This window comes from Myotis myotis, unplaced genomic scaffold (genome assembly GCF_014108235.1).
Source record: "Myotis myotis isolate mMyoMyo1 unplaced genomic scaffold, mMyoMyo1.p scaffold_m19_p_12, whole genome shotgun sequence".
Taxonomy (NCBI): domain Eukaryota; kingdom Metazoa; phylum Chordata; class Mammalia; order Chiroptera; family Vespertilionidae; genus Myotis; species Myotis myotis.
The window spans coordinates 1,638,947-1,656,531 of record NW_023416316.1 but is presented as its reverse complement, the minus strand read 5'-3'; the positions used below and the strand labels follow the sequence as shown (position 1 = coordinate 1,656,531).

General features: G+C 60.9%; 1 protein-coding gene across 2 annotated transcripts in view; it reads left to right on the top strand.

The window, feature by feature from the left end:
- The first annotated feature begins 5,552 nt into the window (after positions 1 to 5,552).
- The window catches only part of NTNG2 (netrin G2), a 48,132-nt gene continuing 36,099 nt past the window's right edge, over positions 5,553 to 17,585 (top strand). The window contains exons 1-3 of one of the 2 annotated variants that reach the window (XM_036329282.1): positions 5,553 to 6,571; positions 10,020 to 10,144; positions 10,648 to 11,069. In XM_036329282.1, coding sequence (XP_036185175.1) covers positions 10,857 to 11,069 — 213 coding nt within the window. In that variant the 5' untranslated portion in view covers positions 5,553 to 6,571; positions 10,020 to 10,144; positions 10,648 to 10,856. Of the gene's footprint in view, positions 6,572 to 10,019; positions 10,145 to 10,237; positions 11,070 to 17,585 lie in introns of both variants that reach the window. The other variant, XM_036329281.1, reaches the window with a different exon arrangement.

The window sequence follows — 17,585 nt, the reverse complement described above, 5'->3', positions numbered from 1 at the left end:
GAGAGGGGTGCTCCTGGCTTCACGTCGGCCTCGGAGAATGAGTTACGCTGGGTGGGGGGACGGAGGTACACCCCCCCAACCTGACTCCCTTTGGCTTATGGTGTCAGTCCGGTTTGGCTTTCTCCTGAGTTCAAAGCCGAGGGTGGCATTGCCCCGTTTGGGGAGGCCGAGCTTGTCCTGTGGCTCATCAGGACCCAGGGAGTTGGAGGAGCGTCCTGGGAGGGGGTGGATGGGCTCCTAGAGGTCATGGTGGCAGCCAGCGGAGTCCATGGAGCAGGGGACAGTGGCGGCTACGAGCCGTCTCCATCCATTCGGCCAAGGGCATTAGGCGGGAAATCAAACAGGTTTCCAAGATCCAGAGTCAAACGTTAGGATGGATGGTAGCTGTGTCCTGGGGACTTGGAATAGAAAGCGATGGAGAGGGAGGGAGGAGAGGGACCAGCCCACACCCAGGGCTGCCCGAAAGCGCGGAGGGACGGGCTTAGGAGCAGCGCCCGGTTCCCTTAGGCTGGACCGGGACCCAGAACAGGGCCCGGGGCCGCGGGCAGCTGGCTCTCAGGGCCCAGTGTGTTTTTTAAAAATATAGTTTATTGATTCAGAGAGGAAGGGAGAGGGAGAGAGAGAGAGAAACAGCAGTGATGAGAGAGAATCATGGATCGGCTGCCTCCTGCACGCCTCCTAAGGGGAATGGAGCCCACAGCCCGGGCATGTGCCCTGACTGGGAATGGAACCCTGACGTCCTGGTTCATGGGTTGATGCTCAACCCCTGAGGCTCGCCAGCCGGGCAGAACCCGGGGTTTTGCTGGTGAGAAGTTTGCATGCCCCGCGGCAGCCTCGCCGTGGAGGGGCCGCAGGGGGAGGCAGCGCCTGCTCCCGTTGGTTGCCACCTTTGTGCAACACATTAACTGCCCTCCGACCCCAGGCCCTTTCACCGCCTGTGCACCAGCTCGCAGACCTGGAGGCCGCGGGGGGGACGGTTTCCACCTGCCAGGGTGGGCGTGGCCCCTTGCTCAGCTCCCCAACTTGCTGCTGGGCAGTGAGAGCCTGAGAACAGTCCCCAGTGCTGGAGCAGGTGGGGAGGCGGGGGAGGCAGGGGGGTGGGAGGAGAGCTGGGGCTGGCACCCCACAGAGCCCAGACCTGATGAACCCTATTATTCTCTGACACGAGCATGTCTTCGGCTGGGCCCTCATGAAGGAGCTGAGCAGCGTTGCTGGGAGACGGGGCTCTCCTGGGCTGAGCTCTCCCTGCCGCTGCCCTGGGCGCAGGGACAGGACAGTCCCCTGTGGAAGTAAACCCAGGCGGCGGGCGGGGGGGCGGGGGGGTTGTGGGAAGACTCAGCAGGCAAAGGCAGTGGGCCCCGGGCATGACCACCCACTGTGCAGAGCCTGTTCTGAGGGCTCGCCCACGCCCACTGCTGTGTTGCCCGGAGAAGGCACCAGCCCACTCTGGGTCCCAGGTCCCCTGCTCACAAGTGTGGGCATTGCAATGCCAGCCCCTCCCTTTCTGTCGGGAGGAAGCGGCCTCAGAGCGACTTGCTTCATTCACAGTTCAGTGAGCCCAGCCCCGAGACCTGGGGGCAAATGCCACCCACCTGACCCCTCGCCGACTCACCCAGGACAGACCTAACCTCAGAGTTGTCGCCTGGACGCTGTGCGGATAACAGCATCTTTCACGGGGTAAAGCGGAAACACACGGACCCCCGGGACCTGAGGGGCACAGTGCCGGCCCCTCAGTTCAGTATCAATGACATACCAGAGCCACCCTGTGTGAAGCACGTCCCGGAAGCCCGGCAGCTCACTGAGCCCCTTGAAAGCCTCGGCATTGAATGCAGTCCTCGCCCCTTTTCCCAGAGGAGGCAGCGGAGGCTGGGCAAGGCGAGTCCTTTGCCGAAGGTCACACAACTAGGAAACGGTGAGCCGGGGTGTGCGTCCAGGCTGCTTGGCTCTGAAGCCCCGATTCACAACCATTACTAGAGTAAGTGCTCATAAAAGGAACCCTCCACGTTGACCGGTCATCCCATTTTACAGCTGAGAAAACTGAGGCTCAAAGAAGAGAATGGCCCTAGTCACAGTGCTGCTGCTGCTGCCAGAAGCAGGCTGCTCACAGTTACTGAGCACTTACTTCTAGGTGCTTTCTGTGCAACATCACATGCAAATTTCACAATTACCCTCGAAAGGGAGAGACTTTTATTCGTCTCGATTTCCATTTGGGTAAACCGAGGCAGAAAGCGGCAGTAGCTTTCTCAAGGTCACAGAGCTAATTACCAGGAGAGGCAGGACTCACACCCAAACGTCAAGCCCTGGTCCAGTGCCACTTGCGACACTGCCTCCCTGCAGAGCCCACACCGTCCTTGCCCAGCAGCCCGGGGCCCAGGCATCTTCCCTGCCGAGGGAAGGGGATCTGCGGGCTCCCAGGGCATGGCCACCCGGGCAAGGCAGCGCCAGCAGGAGCCCTGGCTGGGAAGGCGCTGCCGGAGCGTCGCTGCCCAGGGAGATGGCACGGAGCCGGGGCTGGCAAGCCCAGTTTGCCCGACGCCATTAGCCCCCTGCCTCTGGAAGGGAAGTTTATCCAACAAAATGCAGGCGAGCAAAGAACACGTTCTGCTTATGTCTCTTGTCGTAGGCGGTGCACATCTTGGGAGATGTGTGGATGAAAGGCGCCATAGCAAACGCAATCAATTATGGATCACCATCACTGAATTAATCACAGTGTGATTAATAAGGTAATAATAATTAATGGGAGTATGGGCTGGAGATTAGAGCGGAGAACTGACAGAGAGGAGCCGGGTGCCTCTTGCAGCCTCTGCCACCGCCTGGAGCTGTCACCTTGGGGACGGAAGGCTTGGGCTTGGGGCTTGGTCTCTCTCCCTGCCCCTGCCTCGGCGTGGAAGGAAAGGGCCCAGGCTGGCCTGCAAACTCCTAGAGGGTCCTGGGCTGGTTCCCAGGATCTTAGCACCTACTTACAGCCACATCTCAACTGCTCAAGGTCAAGGGGACAAATGAAACTCTTGGTCTGGCTTCACAGAGACGGAGTGAGCCAGCAAAGGGTGAGGACATGTGGGCGTGGCTTCTGAGTTTCCACTTGCCTTTCATCAGTGGTGGGAGCTCATTTTATCTGTCTGTCCTTTTGTCTGTCTGCACCAGGCTTTGCGGAAATTTCCAGAGGGCTTGGACCTCACCTGTTACCTCTCATTGCAAAATGAGTAGGTCACTTTTGTGTGTGACTTTATAATTTCCTATTACGCATCTACCCCATCTATGCATATTTCCTCACTGCTAAGGAGTTGAGCTACACAGAAAGGACATATAGAATGAAGCCTGCCATTGCCCCATCTCCCTGTTCACACTTTGGTATCTTTATTATATACATGTATATGTCTCTCTCTACATATGTAGAGATATATTCATATATCTCCTTATATGTCCATATATATATATATATCTCCTTTAAAAAAACCAGATGGAGTAGAACTAAATGCATTGTTCTGGAGATGCTTTTTTGACAGCAGATTCCACATACACAATTCAAATGACAACTGTGCCGTGGAGCCAAAATCCCACCAGTGAAGAGGGTGATTAGGCTGCGGTGAGAGGGAGCCAGTGATCATGGGGGGAGACTCATTACCACTTCCCTGCCCCCGGTGCCTGGCTTCTTTCCCTTGCCGGGAAAGGTCATTTGTCAGAAGGTGCCGTAATGAAGTTTAAGAATGAGCGTCCCTTGCCCACCTGGTTCCCACGTGGCTGGAACCCTATCGCTTCCCATCCTGGGAAACAGCACTTCATTGTTCACTTGGAAACTTGGCTCTTGGAGGCTGCTACGGCCTGGCCTGTGGCCAACTCAGGATCAGCGCACAGGGACCTCCTTCCGGAGTCAAGCCCCTCATGATGCAGATGGAGAAACTGAGGCCAAGAGCTGAGAGTGGTGACCCCAGGCCACAGAGCTCGTTAAGGGCGGAAGCGGGAGAAATCCATCACCCGGACTCCCAGGGCAGTGCTCTTATCACGCCCCCATAATCCCCAGGGCCTGGAAACGGGAAGATGGAAGACAGGCCTGTTGGCCTCGGCTCATTGGAGAGAGAGGGGGTCCTGCGGGGGGGGGGGGGGCGCGGAGAGCTGTTTGAAACCTGGTCTTCAGCAGCACCCAGAAACCCTCCGGCAGTACTCTGGCAGTAACCCGACAGACCCTTTCCTCCCCGGTGTTTAAAGATCCGCAGTAAGATCCTCCTCGGCTTCTTGTTGGCTGTTGTGACAGCAGCCAGTCTCCGCGAAGACGGAGGAGCAGGGCGGTTCCCAGGAATCGATGACCCTGCCTGGGGGGGCCATCACTCACCCTGCCTGCCAGGGAGCCCCACACCGTGCAGCACTGCTGCCTGCAGGCCGAATGCTTAACCATCACAGGGAGCTGTGTTCTCGGAGGAGGAGCTTCTGCCCTCTGGAGGCTCCCAGGCCTGGGCTGGCCAGCATCTGGCCACAGAACAGCTCTCTGGCGGGCGAGTGGATGGGATCTGAGTCCATGTGCGGGGGGAGCCCCCTTGTTTTGACCCCTCTTTGGGAAAGAAAGACTCACTATTCACATCTCACAGATGGGGAAACTGAGGCCCACAAGCCATCTGTGTGGTGCCCCCCAAGTTAACCAGTGAGCCAGGCAGTGGCAGAGGGCCACCTGGGGCCCGAGAACCCTGCCTCCCAGGTGAGAGACTTCCTTAGCTGTGTGACCTTGGGCAAGTAACTGCACATCTCTGAGCGTCATGCATCCCTTGACACAGGGCTGTTGGGAAGAATCAGTGGCTAATACACCATCTGGTTTCCACGGAGCCGGCATAAAACGAGTATTTCATACGTGTCAGCTAGTACTATTATTATTATTATTAAAGCACACGGCAGTCTTTAACTCTGCACCCTCAGCCTGCTCTGTGACGACAGTGGAAGTGGGATCAGCAGCGCAGCCCCCCTCCAAGCTGAGGGGAGCCAAGAGCAGGGAGGGTTAGGGCGGAGGTAGGAGATGGCGGAGGGTGGGTGCCGAGGGGCCACATCTTGCTCCTATGCCTGACACCCTCTGTGACCTTGGGTGAGTCCCTCTCTCTCTCTCTGTGTCCTCAGTCTCTTTGTTCTTGATGCATCTAAATGAGGGTGCTGCCTGCTGTGTGCTGCAGAGAGAAACCACCCTGGAGGGGGCCAGGAGCCCCTGCAAGTCCCGGGAAGGCCCAAAGCTCTGCCCACCGCCCTGCCAGGCAGCCTGGCAGGAAACCCCCAGGGGGATTGAGAGCCCAGGGCTTTCCAGGGCTGCCAACTGGTGGCCTCTGCCCTGGCCCCGGTGGGAGTCCTCCCACACCCTTCTCCCCTGCTAACCAGGGACTGCGCCCCTCCTGCCCCCCTACTCTGCTCTCCTACCCGAGCCGCTTGGCGGCTCCAAGGCAGGGCCCATCAGGGTGGAGGCGGCATGTGTCAGCTGGTATTCAGGCTCTGGTTGTGCGCTCACAACGCTCCCCCTCCCCATCTCCCCAAATCCACCCACCCACCCCTTTACCCACTGCTCGGGGCCTTCTGGGCGGCAGCACTTGGCGGAGGGAGTCAGAGCAGCAGCCTTGCGCCCTTGGCTGCTGGGGTAGGCGGACTGACTCACTCGGTCCCCTCCCCGGTGCCCATGGGGCAGCCCCCACGCCCATGGGCGCTGGCACCCCGTCAGGCCCCTGGGTTTCGGGAAAGGAAGCTGCCGCCCGGTGCCTGACCCGCGCTGGCTGAGGATGCGCTCTGCGCGCAGGGACCCGCGGGCCCCCGCGCCCGGAGGAGATGTGTAGCCAGCGACCCCCCAGAGCAGGCTCGCTCCCGCGGCCGCCTGCTGGGGCCACCCTGGCCGCGGGCCCGCCGGGACGCCCCTGCCCGCGGCGCCCCTCCCAGGGCCGTGGCGCGTCCCCCGAGTCTCGCAGTATTTCCTCCCTGCACCTTTAAGAAGACCGCTGCTCCGTGGTGGGATGGTGTGTTCAAGCCACACAGAGGAAGTTACGCAGCCCGGATCAGACCGAGAGATAAAAGCCGATGGCGATCGTGAGCGATGGCAGGCGGATTTAGCCTCGGCATTAACTTGGAGCTGAGTGCGGGGGGGCGGTGAAGCGCCCCGCCATCTGGCCCCAGCCGCGCAGGGGGATGCCCCGGCGCCCCGAGGACCAGCCGCGAAGCCCACCCGGGCCGGGGGCAGCCGGGCGTCCGAGCGCGGGTCCTCTCCGAGCCGCCCAGGGGGACCCAAAAGTTTGCACTTGTTAGCAGCGACCTCCCGCTCGGCCGGGGCGGGCGATGCTGGCGGCGCGGGCGGCCCCCTCCCCCGGCCCGCGTCTCCGGGACGGCTGCGGGCGGCCCCCCCGGCGGCCGGAGGGCTCCCCAGCTCCACTCTGACGGCCACAGCGGGGCGGCCACCGCGGCGGCGGGAGCCGGGAGCGGCGCGGGAAGGAGCGCGGCCTGCAGCCCTCTGCCTCGCCCCCACCCGGCGCCACCCGAGGGGGAGGCGGCGCGCCGGAGGGTGGCGGTCCTCGGCCTCCGGGTCTCCGCGCCGGGCAGCCGCTCCGAGCTGAGCCGGGTAAGGCGGGCGGGGAGCCGGGAGGCAGCGGGGGGAGAGCGGCCGCAGCTTTGCCAGCCTGGCTTCCTCTTAAAGGGCTTCGCTGCCCAGGCCGGCTCCCCGGGCCGGGCCGAGCCGCCGACAGCAGCCGGGCAGGGGCTCGGATGCAAAAGTTATTTAGTGGCGGCTGAGACCGCGCAGGGCTGGAGCCGGAGAGGGGCGTGCGAGTGCCTTTGTAGCGGCTCCTTAAAGGAGTCGCTTGCCTTCAGGCCGGCTTCCCACCGGGGTCTTTCTCCAGCGTGTGTGTGGGGGGGTGGGGCGGGGGGATGGATGTTGCGAGAATGCCTGGGTGTGTTTGCAAAGAGGAAACTAACCCTTCTCTCGAGCCCCCCCCCCCCCCATTAAATTTCCACAGCTAGCGCCCACCCCACCCCCTTCCCGTGTCTCCAAGCCGGGTACGTGTGAGCTGCTGAGGGAAACTCCTGGCCACCCAAGACTGGAAACTTCTTTCCTGCAGGGGAGGGGCGGGTGCATGGGGAGGGGGTTGCGCAGGGACCGGCTTGGGGACCCTGTGCAGGCCAGCCTCGGGCTGGGCGGGACACAGATGGGGGAGCAGGAGCCGCAGGGCGGCGGGAAGAGGACGGGGGCTCACGGCCGATCCACCGGGAGTAAGTTGCCTGCCTGTGGGGCGGGGAGGGGAGGGGAGGCGGCAGGGGAAATGGTGCAACTCATTTGCAGCGCTTCGCTCGCTCGGCGTCTTCTAAGTGAGGGAGGCTGCATCCAGCCAGGGCGCACCCTCGGGGCCGGGCCGGCCTTCATTAAAAGCGTGATTATTAATTGTTCCCGCGCCTGGCACTCAACTTGGGAGGACAAAAAGCAGCCGCGGGGTCACCCGGCACGTCCAGGCGCTGTGCACGCCGTTCGCCGCGCCCCGGAGCGCGGACCCACCGACCCGGGCTGCGCGGGCCAAGCTGAGCCGCCCGCCCCGCAGCCCCGCCGCGGCCTCCTCCTCGCGCCCCGCCCCCCGCACTCAACTTTCCGGGGCTCCGCGGCCTCAGAGAGGGCGTGGGGTGGTCGGGAGCCGCGGAAGGCTCTTGTTCCCGGGCTGGGGCGCCGGCGCCTCCGGAACCCGGATGCTCGCGGAGCCGGCGGTGAGCGGGGCACCTACGGACCCGGCGCGGGCGGGGAGAGGTCGGGCGGGGGGCAGTGGGGGACGGAAGGTAGCCCCGGTGGACTCCCCCTTTCTTCCCGGCACCTCCCCCTGAAGGCAGTTTCGCCCTCCTCGGCTGCCCCGCTGGGAAGGGAGAGGGAACCTCGGGTGCCGGGGTCCCCGGAGAAGCCCCAGCACCCCCTCCAGGGACCCCGGGGGCGCCGCGCCCTCGGCGGGCGGCAAGTTTCCCACGAGGCCAGGGCGCAGCCGGCAGGTCCGGGAGGAGCCAGCTCCCCGCTCGGAGAGGCGCTAATTCAATAAGACAGAGAAAGCGGAGTTGAGAAATCCTGGTAAAATCTAATTTTCGGGTTTTAATACCCTGGCTATCAGCCCCCCCGGCTCCGAGGACTCTTAAAAGAAAATAAAGCGCATCGATCCCATTTGTTTCGGGGGCTGCAGTTTCTTCAGAATATCAGGTGGAGATTTATTTTCCGAGGAGAAGCCGATCCGCCGGGATGCAGCCTCTCACTCTGAAACGTCCCCGCGGGCTCACCCCCGGCGTTCCGCCTCCCCGTTCCGGGGCCTGTGGCGTCCCTCCGCCCCCTCCCTTCTTTGCTTTTTGGCAAAAACCGGCTGTCATATTCTCTTGCCGAGTTCACAACTCCCCGCCGGCGGCGCCCAATTGATTGACTAGTTGTAAACATATCCATTACCCCCGCCCCGGGCGGATTCGGTTGTTGTCCGCCCCATTTTCCAGGGAACGCGTGGCATTTAAGCCAACAGAACTGCCATGCAATGAATAGGTTTGCGAGTAGCCCGGTGCGCCGCCTGCCCGGCCTCCTGGCCCCCCCCCCGCCCAGTGCCCACCCAGCGCCCGCCCAGCCCGGAGTCCCGGAGCCCCCTCTGCCTCTGGGAGCCCCTACCTGTTGGGGAACAGTTGGAACTGGAGGCTGGAAGGATTCATTAGGGACCTGCTGTGTTCTGGGCGGCACAAAGCTCACTTGGGTAGAAGCATCCAAACCTTTGCAGGCCGCGCTATTTTATTTTTACTACAATTTCTCGGGTTGTAAAAATAGTCACCAGGCGGGTTCTTTCTGAGAGTTTTCTAGCCAGGAGCGAATTCAAGGCCGGGCAGCCTCTATAACAGTTTCTTTTACAGCCAGAGGTGAGCCGGGAAAATGTGGTCCCCTCCCCCTCATCCATCTCCATCTCGAGCTCTTCAGCCAGCCAGGGGGGCAGGGGCCGCCTCCTTAATTCAGATTTATGACCTGGGCCTGCCTGGGCCTGGAGCTCAGGGCGCTGGCTTCTCCCGGGAAGGTGCTGAGTCGCCAAGCCCCCTGGGGACCATGCCCGCCCTCCCAGTTTGTCCTGCGGGCAGGAATGTGTCTGTGTCTGGGTGGAGAATGGGGTTTCGTGCAGTGGCTGGTGGAGGGGGTCCAGGGGAGCCTGGCTGGTTCGCACCATGCTGCAGCCCTTGGGGGACTTAGCTGCAATGATTGCCGGCATGAGAACCAGCATACTTAGTAAGACAGGGCTTCTGCCATGACTCACGCAGTGACCTTTGCCCTGTTGGCTCCTGTTTCTGGTCGGGCTCCCACAGCGGCTGGACTCCTCCTGGTGATGTATACCTATCCCCTGCCGGGGAGCACAGCACATTACCGGGCTCGTGTTTTTCGCAAGAGGACATCCGTATTAGTCACATCTATTTGGGCTTTTTAAGATAATTGCCAGTAGCTTAAAATAGGAAAGCCATAATCATAATAGTGATCCGTTTATAAACAGCCCCTCTGCGGATGGTTGCAAACTGTTGGCCTCGATCAGAAAACCCAAATGACAGAGTGCTGTCACTTCTGTTGAAGGCTTCAGCATCCCTCGTTTCTTAGGATTGAAAATGAAACTCCGAGTTCAGAGAGGTGTTTATCCGACTGACCGTTGGCCCGCTCCTGGCCCGCTGTCTACCTGTACGCACAGCCCATTGGCGCTAGGGGTACAATCGCAGCTCCGCTTTGACGTTTTGACTGGTCGGTCAGGGTGTTTTAAAGCCATCATTCATTCTTGGCTGCTGGGGACGTTTTAGGGAGTCGCCGGCCCCAAGCAAGGGCACTTCTGCTGGCCTAACGCCCCCATTAAGCGAGGAGAAAACGCACCACCTTTTTAATAATGTGCCCGGCCTCCAAATGTGCAACTCCAATATTAATAAAAATAACCCAGCTTCCTCAGAGACCTCGCTAATGCAGCCTCATTTTTTGCACATTTTGCCAGAGAGCTTTTGTTCTTATACATCTCTGTCCCCCTTCTTCTCTTTTTAATTTGTTGCAGGTGTTGTTGCTAATGAGCTCTCCTTCCCTCTTCCCACGAAAGACAAGCCAGACCCTGAGTACCCGCATGGATGGAGCTGAAGTCCCAGAAACTTCATAATAAGTTGCCAATGGCTACCAGCCAAGGTCAGCCGGCCCCCACTCGTGCCGGTCCCCACCAAGGCAGAGCCCAATAAGCTGCTCCCCAGTTAACACCTCTGTCGCTTTTTTATGTTCCAGTCCAGCGACACAATCGTTGTCACTTTCAACTCACATGAAAAGAAATCTCTTTTATGGGTCTGAGATGTCAAGTCCAGTCCCGTAGAGGGACCAGGTTTCCAGCTCACCCGTCCACCTCCTGATTTCATTTCATCTTTACAACACAGGCCGGAGGGTTGTTTTGCGGGAGTGGTGAGCACATCACACATGAAGGGCCCTTTAAAGACCAGGACTGGCTGGAAGGACAGAAATTAAAGGCACTCTGATCCGGCCCCATGCCAGCTCCCCGCGGAGTGCCTCCCGATCCCATTTCCATCCACTGTCACAACCGGAGAGTCTGCCTGAGTTGATCAGGTTCCCCTGCGGGAGAGGGGGAATGCCAAGGTCAGGAGGACTCCGAGTGATGGGCCACCGTTTGATCTGCCCATCAGCAGTCTGAGAAACGCTGGCTCCGAGGTTTCCTCCCGGCCTTTGGGGAAAAGCAAGTTCCTCGCTGCTCCCGGGCAGCGCCGTTCCCTGGGACCTCCGCCTCCACCGCCTGGCAGATGCGGCCTGTCCATGCTGAGGCCTCGAGCCCCGCCTGACCCAGCCGCCGCCTCTCCAGGGCCCCTCTGGGCCGCACCCCCCGGACTGCACAGCCATGCTGGGCCTGCTGGCTCTCCTCCTGCACTGCCTCCCGCTGGCCGCCGGGGACTATGACATCTGCAAATCCTGGGTGACCTCGGATGAGGGCCCCACCTGGGAGTTCTACGCCTGCCAGCCCAAGGTGATGCGCCTGAAGGACTACGTCAAGGTGAAGGTGGAGCCCAAGGGCATCACGTGTGGAGACCCCCCTGAGAGATTCTGCTCCCACGTGAGTCAGCCCACTGGGGCTCTGTCTGCTCGGGCCAATGGGAGGGCGTCTGGGACGGCCCCTGGGAGCGGGTGAGCAGAGTGGGGGCGCCGAGGCAAAAGGTTGACTTGAATGCAGTTTGGAGTCTGTCCCACCTTGGAAACGTGCCAAAGCGAAGGCCGCCCTGAGGACCCTGGGGTCATGTGACATTATTCTCTGGGGTGGGGAAGTTCCTGCCCAGTGGACCCCTGGATCCTTTTCTCTTGGGAAAACTGTAGTTGTCACAGTCCCAGCCTCCCAGCTATGCCCCGCCCACCAGACAAGCCCCACCCACCAGACAAGCCCCGCCTCCCCGGTAGGAAGTCTGCATTCTGGGCGAGTGAGCAAGGCTACCTGCTGACCTCCCTCTGCTGGTCCCTTCTGACTCCCTATCCCACCTGATCCAATCCAGCAAACAGTGTTGCCAGGCCAGGGTGTGCCAAGCTCGCAGCTGGCCCTTTGCAGCTGGTGGGTGATGGAAGGGCAGAGGGAGGCAGGAGGGGTTAGACCAGGATGGCAGTGTGGCTGGTGCCCTTTCCAATTCCATCCCCACGTGCCACGGGGTATGTCAGTGCTCAGGTAATGTTAACAGCAACAGCAGTAATAATACCAGGGGTCATACATGCAAGCTCCCTGAGTGCGTGGGCTTGGAGCTAGACATGCGTCATTCCATGGAGTCCTCCCCTCAGTGCAGTCAGGTTGACCCTGTGCTCCCAAAGCAGGAGTTGTGGCAGATGGCTCTGGACCTGTGGCATCTCTGGGCCTCTAATCCACCATCTGTGAAATGGGCACGCTAACAGCACACTCCGGTCATTGTAAGGAATACGTGAGCTAATTTGTATGTGTAACATGCTCAGGCTAGTGTCTGGCACAGAGCACGTGCCCCTTAGATGTTAGCTGTTGCCATTCCCATCATACAGATGGAGAAACTGAGGCCCACACACACCAGGAAGTATTCTGGTCCCCAAGTCACTGAGCTAAACCACCTTCTGAGAAGTGCCTTCCCCACTGGGCTTGTTCTGGAGGCTCAGGGCCTGGCAGGAGGCCGGGCAGGGCAGCCAGGCTGCGGGAGCTCACGGGAGGGGCTCAGCATTAACCTCAGGCTGTCTGCTGCCTCCGTGTCCTTGCGGGGAGGGCCTCCCGGTCTCTGGGTTTATGGCTGGACTGAGCTGGCATCCCTGCCAGACTCCTGAGGAGGCCTCAGCCCCAGGGGACACTTCAGTCCTCTCCCAGGGCAGTCAGCCCAGGCAGGCAGGTCCCTGCTCGGTGGTGAAGTCGTGAGCTGTCACTGTGGGCAGTGGCTGGGCTGGGGAGAGAGGGATGGCGGAAAGGCTGGGAGCTGGGGCCAGAGAGTCTGTGGGGATGAGTGCACTGGGGACCCCAGAGCGGCACTGGCTCAGGGAGGGGCAAGGAGGCTGGCCCCTGAAGGTCAGGGGCAAGGCCGGGGGGAGCCCAGCTCTGTCCGCACCCCGGACTGGCTGCCCACCCAGCTCAGGTGAGGACTTCTGCGCACACTCCCTGGGCAGCGTCAACCTCTGCTTCTCTCTCGGATTAGCCTTAACCGTATTTCTTCTCTTAAATATTAATCATTTCCTGAATGTGCTGGCGGGGGAGGGGCAGGCAGCTAAATCGTCACTCACTGGGCCAGCTTCTGGTCAAGGACCGGAGGAGAGATGACCATCACAGGCAAGTCCAAGGCCTCTCCTGGCCAAGGCTGCTGGGATGCCCTTGGCCCTGGACCTCTGCCCTCCACAGAGAGCCCAGCGCAGCTGCCAGGGTGGCTGGTCACCCCAGAGTCCTGATGCCGAGCAGCCCGAGCCCAGGCAGCGCCCTCGAGCCCTGGGCTTGGGAAGGGGCTTCTGACCCCCGCTTTCCTCCTGGGGTGACGGGAGGAGGCCGGGGAGCAGAGCTCTCACATCCCCTCATCGTGGGTCCTCGGGGTCTGATGGACGCAGCTGCTTCATTCCAGGCGGCCAGCGGCTCTGTCTTTGGTGACAGACATGCAGCCCAGGAGGGTGGGGATGCTGCCTGGTTGGGTGGAGGGCAGGCTGCCTTGGGCGGGGGCCTGGCTTCCGCAGGGAGGAGGGGTCCCACCCAGATGGATTCAACCCCCCACACCCTCGTTGATTGCAGCTCCTCCCAGCCGGGCCTGTTGTCTCTAGGATGCTGTGGCGCAGGTGCCGTCCTAATCCCAGCTCAGGGATTAGAAGGTGTCGCCTAAATCCTGCCAAGGTCACTCGGTCTAGAAGGCGGCTGGGAACTCACCCACCGGGTGGCTGGGTCTCCCCTCTCCCCGCTTAGGGTCCCTGCTCTGCCGTGGTGCCGGGCCAGGACGCAGCCGCCCCCGGGTCCTGGTGCCGTGCTGGCACGTACTAGCTGCTCAGTGTGCGGTACTGTTATTTGCTTCCTGTTGTTGTTGTTGTGCCCTTGGCGGCGTCCGTCCCTGCCTTTTCTTCTCTGCCTCACTTCCGCCTGAGGAGTTCCTGTGCCAGGGTGCAGGCCGGCCTTGGATGCTCCGGCAGCTTCAACTCCTCCAGCTCAGCAGGTGTTGTTAATCGGCCACCAGGGGGCGCCCCAATGATCCCTTAACCTAGCCATGGCCCAGTGGGTCCCTATTCCCAGGCAGAACCTCCTGCAGCGGGAGCTGGGCTGTCCCAACATCCAGCCGCCTGGAGCCTGAGCCCCTTAGCACCCTGAGGGTGAAGGGGGGCCCAGGAGTGGCTTCCCTTTTCAGGGTTGGGGTGCAGACCCTCTCCGTCCCAGGCTTTGTCCTTCAGCAAAGCCACCTGAGAACTGAATTGTAAATTCCAGCCAGTGAGGAAGGGCAGGGAGAAGGAAGACCAAGATAAATGAATAAATAGAAGCCTATTGGCTCGAAGTGCACAATGAGAATTAATAGGGATGAGCTGTCAGCGAGGGTTCTCGGGCAAGGGCAAGGTTTCAACAAGAGGAGACGCCCCAGCCCTCATTCCCGCCCGGCCTGGAGGGCCGCCTGCGAGGCTGTGGGGCCCACGAGAGGCGGGGGAGGCGGTGCCCAAAGAGGCCTCTCAATCCTGGAGGGCGGCTGCCGCTCCGGACCCCGATGGGTGGGGGGTGCCAGTGGGCACGAGGAGCTTGCTCCCAAAGAGGTGGCAGCTGCCGTGAAAGGAAGGAGGTTACCCTTCCCTTGTGCCTTTGAGACCAGCGCTAACCCTGAGCTTCAGGAGAGAGATGGTGAGGAGCGGGGAGGGCATAGCACCGGCCACAGACCAGGCAGGTGACGTTCACAGCGATCCCACAGCTCCCCACTTGCTACCCGAGTGTGGTCCTGGGCCCAGGAGCCTGGCCGCACCTGCTGGGCATGCAGAGTGCCGGTCCGCCCAGGGCTGAGCGAAAGCTGCTAACCGGGACGGATGCAGGCAGGGCGTGGCCTGGGAAATGCTGCTTCCCTCCCCGGTCAGTGTCACCGACGGCTGGCGTTCCCAGGGGGCCTTTCGGGTTAAGGGGGCAGTCGCTGCTGAGGGAGAAAGACACCGAGTGCAGGGTTCCCGGGAGTGAGCGGACGGAGCCGGGAGCTAAGATCCCTGAATGCTGGAGACAGGTAGAAGGTTCCAGAGAGAAGAAGGCCTGATATCCCAGCAAGAGCCACAGGCCTGGAATCTGAAGACCTGAGCCCGCATCCCGGCTTTGCCACTCCCCTCGGGCGTGGTGACCTGGGGAAGGTCTGTAAACTGTCTGAGCCTCAGTTTCCCCATCTGTGATGAGGGACAGTCTGGCTGCCGTGCCTACCCCACCAGCTTCCTCTCTCAGAACACCTCCTGCGCATCAGGGGCATGCGCTGTGTTCCAGTGTGAGGCTTCCTATTACCATCTATCCAGGCTAGTGTTTTTATTGATTTCAGAGAGGAAGGGAGAGGAAGAGAGATAGAAACATCGATGAGAGATAGAAACATTGGTCGGCTGCCTCCTGCACGCCCCCTACTGGGGATCAAGCCCGCAACCCGGGCCTGTGCCCTGACCGGGAATCGAACCGTGACCTCCTGGTTCCTGGGTCAATGCTCAACCACTGAGCCACACCAGCCGGGCTCATTTATCCAATCTTGACAATCCTGCTTCTTCCATGGTGACGTGGACGGACATTAAACATCGTTTCAGGGGCGCTAGCACACAGGGGCCTTGGTCTTGGTAGATGGGGAAGCCGTGAAAGCACATCTCTAAGCACACACCTTCCTCAACACCTGCTTTACCTTCTCTGTGCCTCGGTTTACCCAGATGCAGAGCAAATGGCCCCTCATCCTTCCCCCGGGAGGTCTGCTCAGCTGATTAATGCAGGTGGCAGGTGGGTCTTGGAGGCCTTAAGTCCCTCCTCACCGTGACATTGAACACCACATGGGATCAAGGTCCCAGGTGCCCCACCTCCTGCCCGACCTCCACGTTCAGAACGTGTTTCCGAGGTGACCAGCCCCCTGGCCCAGCCCCCACCCCGCTCTCACCCTGGCCCCAAACCCACAGAGGCGGGTGTGGGACCCCCTCCCAGCCTCCCTCCCTCCGGCGCACCTCTCCAGCCCTAGACCTGAGGTCTGACCTCACGCCAGGCACGGTCGTGAGGAAAAGCGAGATGATAACTCTTGCAAATCCAAGTCAGCAACAAGAGAAACGCAACAGACGTTAGAGACAAGGCCGGCCCGGCTCCCCCAGCCCTCCCGCCATTTCCCCTCCTTGCCTGTCTCCTTTGCCTCCGCGCCTTCCTCTGCTTCCCCATTTCCGAGGCTTCCCAGCTTACCTGGATCACCTGCTCCAGGAGGCTGCCTGCTCCCCAGCCCAGGTGGGTCAGAGCATCCTCACCTGGGCGCCTCCCTGTCACTGTTCTCACGGAGGCGGCCCATTGGGTAAGAGGTCAGGCCCTGAGGGCAGAGAGGTGGAGGTCAGCATCCCCTGCTGTGTGACCTCTGACATGAGGCTAACCGCTAACCCCTCTGAGCCTTAGTTCCTTACATCGGAGCTATTAATAGAATACACATACGGGCCTGTCGTGAGCAGTGCCTGGCACGTAGGAGATGCTCAGTTCACGTGAGTTATTACACTCCTGCTGTTTGCTTCCTGCTTGGATTTGGAGCTCCTCAAAGGCAGGGTTCAGCTTTGCGTCCCGCCCTCTTGGCCCAGTCAGTGCTCAGTAAGCGTTTACTGAACGAATGGATGGGTGGGTGGAAGGGCCGTGTAACCCAGGAAGGCTTCTCGGAGGAGGAGAGATCAGAGCTGAGTCTGCTTCTCTGCACTGGAGTCCCTGCTCTGTGGGCGCTGTGATCACATGACACCAGGAGCCTGCACAGCTGCATCCTGAGGCAGGAAGGAACTTTGGAGCCTGAGCTTCGCCCAATCCTTAGTTAGAGCCACTCAGTCTCTCGAATCCCCAGAGGCAGGCCCGGCATCGGACAAGAATAGTTCCACGTGTGACATCTCGTTGCACAGGGACGGCTCCTTCCCCAGCAGCAGACAGGTGCCTGAGAGGTCTGGGGCCGCATGAGTGAGATCCTTGCCCCTGACTTTTCTTGAGAGTGGGTTTGGGTCCAGACCCCCTGCGGAGGGTGGGGGGCAGTGCAGCTGGAGCGGCGGGGGGGGGGGTGCCGGGAGGGAAAGGGCCTGGAGGGGGCACCTTTCCAAAGAGAGCCCGAGACTTCGAGGTCCTAGAACTTTCCAGTTACCACAGCCCCACCTTCCGCAGGCTCGTCTTCCTTGGTCTACATTCCCAGCCCTGGGCTCAGTGTGTTTCCATTTTTCTCCAAGTGCATGTATCCTCTCGGCTGCCTCCACCCCCACAGGTGGCGAGGCCGGGGGTGGGCGAGGGACAGGCAGGCGGGCTGCACCTGCGGTGGCCAAGGATTTGGGACTTGGGATGCAGCAAACCGGGCTCATCCGTCTTCCGCCCTCTGGGTGTGGCGCTTGGATAAATCCCTGTGGCTCTGAGCTTTCAGGTTTGCGCACCTGAAAATGGGGCTGGTATGGGACAGGTGGAAGGGAGCTTGTGCGGATGGGATGAGATAGGCATGTAAAGGCCTCAGCTGGGGGCCTGGCACCAAATGAAGGTTCCGAAGGGGAATTTTTTTTCCATCCTAGAGTGTAGCTTGAGAGACAAAAGGAGGAGAAAAAGCAGAAAGTACAGACTGAGGATGGTCCCGTCGGCCAGCTGTGTCCCGTGGGGGCTGTGGTCCAGGGGCTGGGCTGCGGGGTGGCCTGGGGTGGGCTCTGGCCTTGAAGGGCGGGCAGGGTTAGAGGAGCGTGGTGAGGGCAGGAGAAACGCTGTGAGGGAGAGTGTGTGGATGACGGGGACAAGCCACTCACCGCTCAGTCCCTCGAAGCCCTCCCAGCCCCTAGTCCCCTACGCCTGTGGGGGCGGGGGGTTACTGTGCCATTGGATGGATGAACAAACTGAGGCTTCCCAAGGCCCCCAAGTGGGTCAACCTTCCTCTGTGGGCTCATAGCCAATCTTTAGGGTCTGGGGGTTAGGCCGAGGGGGTGGCAG